General features: G+C 35.3%; 1 protein-coding gene across 1 annotated transcript; it reads left to right on the forward strand.

Annotated features, from left to right (window-relative positions):
* The first annotated feature begins 1236 nt into the window (after positions 1 to 1236).
* On the forward strand, positions 1237 to 4277 carry LOC128606099 (zinc finger protein 239-like). The gene is made up of 2 exons (XM_053622118.1): positions 1237 to 1598; positions 3139 to 4277. Exons 1-2 carry the CDS (start codon positions 1500 to 1502, stop codon positions 3922 to 3924), a joined length of 885 nt encoding a protein of 294 aa, XP_053478093.1. The 5' UTR covers positions 1237 to 1499; the 3' UTR covers positions 3925 to 4277.
* The last annotated feature ends 2314 nt before the right edge of the window (positions 4278 to 6591 follow it).

Here is a 6591-nt window from a genome sequence, read left to right on the forward strand (position 1 = left end):
GGTTTTCCTGAGACTTGATGCTTTTTCATCTGATGTCTGAGACCTGACTCTGATGGCTGAGGATGTAGTTTGTTTATCAAGTCTTACCTCCCCCAAACTCATCTCTCCTTTCTGCTTCCCAGTCCCTGCTTTGTACAAAAGAAATTCTGATGTCCTTCTACAGGAGCCAATAATGTTTGAATCAAAATAAGACTATCGGTATTATTTGGAACCTTGCTTTAGTTTCGTCATGTTTTCATAGACTACCTCAATTGCTTGCCGACACCTGGACTTCTGTGTGAGCGGCTGCGTTAAACTGCGTTGCTTTTACAACCGTTGATTGTGTTGCTACGTTGCATATAGATCCATTTCTTTTTTCTGGGATGATCAATCTAAATGAATTAATACAAGTAAATTGTTAAAACTGAAACTTGATATTTTACTGGGGCAGAGCAGATTTATACTGTGGCATGTGCCCCATTTAAAGGGGTCTAGCAACGCCCCTGTCCTCCAAAAACAGCCCAAAAGTATGATGCTGCCACCACCATGCTTCACTGTAGGGATGTGGGGGTGGGGGTAATCAGTCCCTTTAATTGAGGGCAGGTGTATACTAATTAGTCTTTAACATGAATTTCAATGTGATTGGTTGATTCTGAACACTGCCACATTCCCAATTATAAAAGTGTGTCCACATGTATTTAAGCTGGGGATTGTAAGGTTTATTTTCTTCTTCTATTTTTATCCCCCCCCCCCCCCCCAAAAAAAGAAAAACATTTCTAGGTGTTTGTCACTTAATATTTATGGTGCCATTTCATAATAAAGGTGAAAAAAGGTTATTACATGATTTAATTTACACAAACACCTGCCATTTAAAATATATATACATACATATGTGTGTGTGTATATATATATATATATACACACACACCCGCAGCACAAGAAGAACATGCAAACTCAGCACACACAGGGCCACTGGTGGGAATAGAACCCCTGACCCTGAAGGTGTGCGGCAAACGTGCTAACCACTAAGCCACTGTGCACCCATTATATATATATATATAGTCACCGAAATAAATGTGTCCTATAATCCATAATCCATTTAATGAAATGAGAGATATGAGACATGTTTGTTTTATTCTAAGGGCACTAAAGAATTAGACCTAGATGATGTGATTATTATTATTATTATTATTATTATTATTATTATTATTATTATTATTATTATTATTATTATTATTATTATTATTATTATTATTATTATTATTATTAAACTGTACCGAGTCAGTTGTTCCTGCTCTGAATCCTAAATCTCGCGAGAGAAGGTGAGATTCAACATGGCGACGTCCTGCTGCTGAAACTCGTCTATTCTGTCAAACCTAAATTATTTAAAAGCAAAAAAACAAAAAAACAAAAAACAAACAACAAAAAAAACATAAATGAACAAATAAATAATTCTGCGAATCTCTTAAAAGTCGGGTGGGCCTGATAAATTTGTGGACAACTGCTTTGCGGAATATATAATGGCGGACATTTGCAAATCTGAAGATTCATTTAAATCCGAGAAACAAGAGAAAGACTCTTCTCCAGACACGGAGGATGTAAACACCAGCTCGGTCCAGGTGAATTTAATTACAATACGAATTTAAATGTAAATGGATACACACAGAGGCCACAATTGCGGGAGGAATTGTATAATCAATCATACACGTTACTGTATAAACTCAGTCCGGAAGTGTTGTGTATATAAATATATTATTCAGTAGTGTGATCATTGCCCAACATGAAACAAGGGGGAAATGTTTATTTATAGCTGTCCGTGTGAGAGTTTTATTATAGAGGAGACATTTTATTAAACACACCAGCCTTCAAACTAACAGTAAGACTATTTACTACCAGTAAATTATAGGCCTATGTTTAGAAAATGTTATGCCGCAAGCTGTTGTATATAAGATTTCTAACAGACTATGCATTGACAAAGAACTTAGAATACACGAGCCAATAGAAGACAGAAATTACTGGATGTTATAAGGGGAATTGTATTATTTATAAATGTTGTTCATTGTATAATAAGACATATTTGTAACAATTACATTGAAACCCTACTTTCCAGACTGATTCAGTGCATTATTTATTGTGTGTTTATTTAATTCGCTTAGAAGATATATACAGCTACTGCTGTTTCATCAGAAATAAAGAAAAAAAAAAACATGCTGGACCCACTAGGATGGGTGATATGGACTTTAAAATCTATCATGATATTTTCTGTTATGATAACGATATCAGTGACGATATAAATATAGTACCGTGCGCCACTGTTTTTGGCTACAAGTGATAGCTGTGATCTTGAGAGCCTCAGAAACATAAACATTGATCTAAAAACAAAACTGATTTTCTGTAAACAAACCAGTTCCAGATTGTAGAGCTAGCTCATCGTTTAGCGATAAACTCCTCCTCAGCTTTATGTCCGCCTTCCGACGTACTCGTTTTCGCTCTGCAAGTGAGCTGCGAATGTGTCGCAGACCGTCACACACAGAAATACGTCATAAACTAGGCTTTATCGTTATTATTGCGGGAAGACTAATTCTTATAGTAGGGAGAATTTCTACTGGTTTATCGCAAACGATAAGATATCGACCAACAAGCTTCAACAGTAGCGGTCACTATAGCATATAAGAGACACACTACAAGTATCACGCATGACTTTACGCCTGGCTATAGTCACATGTCATAATGTGAGAGAAATGACCAACCACTGCTAGGACACTACTGCTGTGTAGTCTCTGCAAAGTACAATTTAGGCTTGCCTTTCTTTGGTTAACAAGTTGTTTCTGTGCCTATGATTGATGAATAAAGGAAATATGTCGATCTGAGCAAAAGCTGCCTAATGCAATGAAAAGTACACGTTTCAATGATCCATCTGAGTACCTAATGGTTTCATCAGGAAATATTGTCCTACAGCTCATTTTATACACGCATTCATTTGAGTTATATTATTTGGCAAATAGTGTCGGAGCTAGTAGTCACAAAATAGGATTGCTAGAGGTCACTGATGATGCATCTTCCATCTTGGTTTACCACTTATGATCCGGTCACTTGTTAACACCAGTGGTAATAAGTGTCTAAAATGTTCTAACATCTGTATTTCTTGTTCTGATACAGAGTAAAATGTCATCATCTGGTCCCCTTCACACTAAAAACCATCACAGAGGGATGGATGCAGAAATGCGCAAGGAGAGAATTCACTGCTGCACTCAGTGTGGAAGGAGCTTTACTAGAAAGGGTCACCTTCAACGACACCATCTAATCCACACGGGAGAAAAACCACATCACTGCTCACAGTGTGGAAAGACATTTAGAGAGCAATGCCAGCTCAAAAACCACCAACGCATTCACAGCGGAGAGAAGCCGTATTACTGCTCGACTTGCGGGAAGAGTTTTACACAACAGAGTAATTTTAAAAAACACCAGAGGATTCACACCGGAGAGAAGCCGTATCACTGCTCACAGTGCGGGAAGAGTTTTACAGAGCAGAGTAATTTTAAAATCCACCAGCGCATTCACACCGGAGAGAAACCGTATTACTGTTCACAGTGCGGGAAGAATTTTACCCACCTTACTAACTTTAAAATCCACCAACGCATTCACACCGGAGAGAAGCCGTATCACTGCTCACAGTGTGGGAATAGTTTTTTAGAATTGGGTACTTTAAAAAGACACCAGCGTGTTCACACAGGAGAGAAGCCGTATCACTGCTCAGAGTGTGAAAAGAGTTTTAGAGAGTTAAGTCATTTAAAAACGCACCAACGCATTCACACCAGAGAGAAGCTGTATTACTGCTCACAGCGTGAGAAGAGTTTTACACAGAAATGCAATTTTAAAAATCACCAACACGTTCACACAGGAGAGAAGCCGTATCAGTTTATACTGTGCAAAAACCTTAGCTAAATAGTGGCACAGGCAAAATCCCATGAGCTCACGAATGCTGGAGAGAAACTTCATTACTGTTCAGTGTTGGTGTAATCCAAAACATTCACGTAGAACAGAAGATGTACACTCACATTGTTTATTGGTGTGTTGATTAGGCAATGATGATTTTCAACTAAGTATAAACCACATGTTGGTAAAAGCTTTCTGCCTCCTGAAGAGCAGTAAGACCTGGCACAGGAAGAAAACCAACACATAAACCCTTGCGTGTCAGTTTAAAAAAGTTACACATAGGTCCATAGAGGACAAAAATAACTATGTCCAAAAAGTGTCATAAAAATATTTATTAATATTTTTTTTCCACTTTCACTGATGTGTGTGTATATATATATATATATATATATATATATATATATATATATATATATATATATATATATATATAATTATTATTATTATTATTATTATTATTATTATTATTATTATTATTATTTTACCAGCATCAGTTTTGCTCATAATTGCCAAACATTTATTCATTTACTGAATTGTAACCTTTTAAATGCTGGTTTGTTTACAAAAAAAAATGTTTTGTTTTGTTTTTTTTTTAAATTTTTTAAAAAGTATTTTGTATAGTATTCTTTGATTATTACAGTCTATGTCAATGATTACCAACAACAGTAATTTTGATGCATTAATATTTTTTATGCAGTGTCAGTTTTTTTTTAAATAGTACACATTTCTGATTTAAAAAAAAAAAAAAATCAATGTTTAAAACCTTGTCAACAAAATAAAAGCCTATTAACACCGAATGCATGATTTTATGCTTAAATGTCACGGGGATTAAATATTGCAGTTTCAATGGGGACATTTTTGTCCTTAAGGTCATTATTGTCCTGAGTGTAATTATTTTGTGTACCTAGTTTAAAATAGCTTTATGAAAGCAAATGAGGGTGAAATATTAAAATTCCAATAAAAATACACACATGTTGCAAAACTTATGCTGTTTCCATTGACACTAGACAATTTTATTATTTTTTTATGAAAAAGACAAAAATGTCCATAAGGATGCACAAGAGTTAAAAGAACAACAAAAAAATGTTTATGACTTAATGGTAATTTATATATGAATAAATTATGAGTCTCAAACATTTAAATAGTTATTATTTTTTAGTAAACCTCTCACATTTTCACTGACTGGATCTTAAATGTTGTTGGACAAAGTATATCATGCTTCACAATATAACTGTTCATTTACAGTTTATTATAAATAGCCAGTTTTATTGTAATTGATTAGCATTAGAACAAATCTAATTCATGATTGTAATTAGATTAGCTACAGTAGTTATTCTGATCATTCAGACAAATTGCAATTACCTCTAATTATAGAAAAGGTTTCTTTAATAAAATAAAATAAAGTTCTTGTTTGTGTTCCTCTCATTCCTCTCTGCTGATGAAACAATGAACCATTCACATATTGAGTCCCTTCCAGTGTAGGTGTAATTTAAGCTGGAGACAGCCTGCTTTTGTCTGCACTACAGTTTGATAGTCTTTTATATAATAGCTTGCAGCAGAAACTGGTCCAAAAGCTTTCTCCCATCCAGTGGACCCGAAAAGTTTCGCAACACTTAAGCCCTACTTAGAAATGTATGAATTTCACTGTTAGAAAACATGTCAAATCAAGTGGCATTTATTTAAAAGAAACATACCACAAGCAAACATTCCGATCAAAACTTTTCCCAAAAAAATAAATTATGCTTTTAAATGTAAAACGAATAGATATTCTGGTATATAAGTAGACAAAACTATTTGGATACTTATACATATTCTAGTTGTTACAGTTAATCCATAGTAAATGTGATGAACTACATCATATGGTTATTCTTCTAGGGGTGCCTGTAAGAAATTAAAGGTAACCGACCGCTTACACTATATGGCCAAGTATATGTGGACACCTGACCATCACACCCATATGTGTTTGTTCCCCAAACTGCTGCCACAAAGTTGGAAGCACAAAATCGTATAGAATGTCTTTGTATGCTGTAGCATTATATACAATTTCCTTTCACTGGAACTAAGAGGCCCAAACTTTTTCGGGCATGACAATGCCTCTGAACATAAAGCGAGCTCCATGAAGGCATGGTTTGCCAAGGTTGGACTGGAAGAACTCGAACGTCCTGCACAGAGCCCTGACCTCAACGCCCTGACCTCAATGTATATTTATGGTCTGTGCATGGAGTCATTACTGCAGTGGCTCCTTATTTAACAGATTCTGGGCCCTGTGTAAGTTCACATCAGTTGTAGTTTATGGTAAAAAAAATTCATGCTTCTCTCGATTCAGGCTTTAACACATTAACACATGGGAAGACAATGGAGAAAACCTCCAGAAAAACATCAGATGGAGTCACCATTACAGCTACATCAACATATCTCATTTAACATCAGAAGGAAAATCATCAAATGACAGCAATTAGCACATCTTTACGGTGTGATTTTGCACCTTATACTTGAGTCGGTCTGGGAAACATGACAAGCTTCTTTTCTCTTTTGTTTAGCTTAACACCTACTTTTGCTTGTAAGTAGGTAGATTGTAAAGTCAATATTCTATCATTTCGATCAGTAATTCTAAAATTCAAACAAAATCATGATTTTAGCAGTTCTAAACTCAGACATTATTATTATCCATCCATC

This window comes from Ictalurus furcatus, chromosome 3 (genome assembly GCF_023375685.1).
Source record: "Ictalurus furcatus strain D&B chromosome 3, Billie_1.0, whole genome shotgun sequence".
NCBI classification, from domain to species: domain Eukaryota; kingdom Metazoa; phylum Chordata; class Actinopteri; order Siluriformes; family Ictaluridae; genus Ictalurus; species Ictalurus furcatus.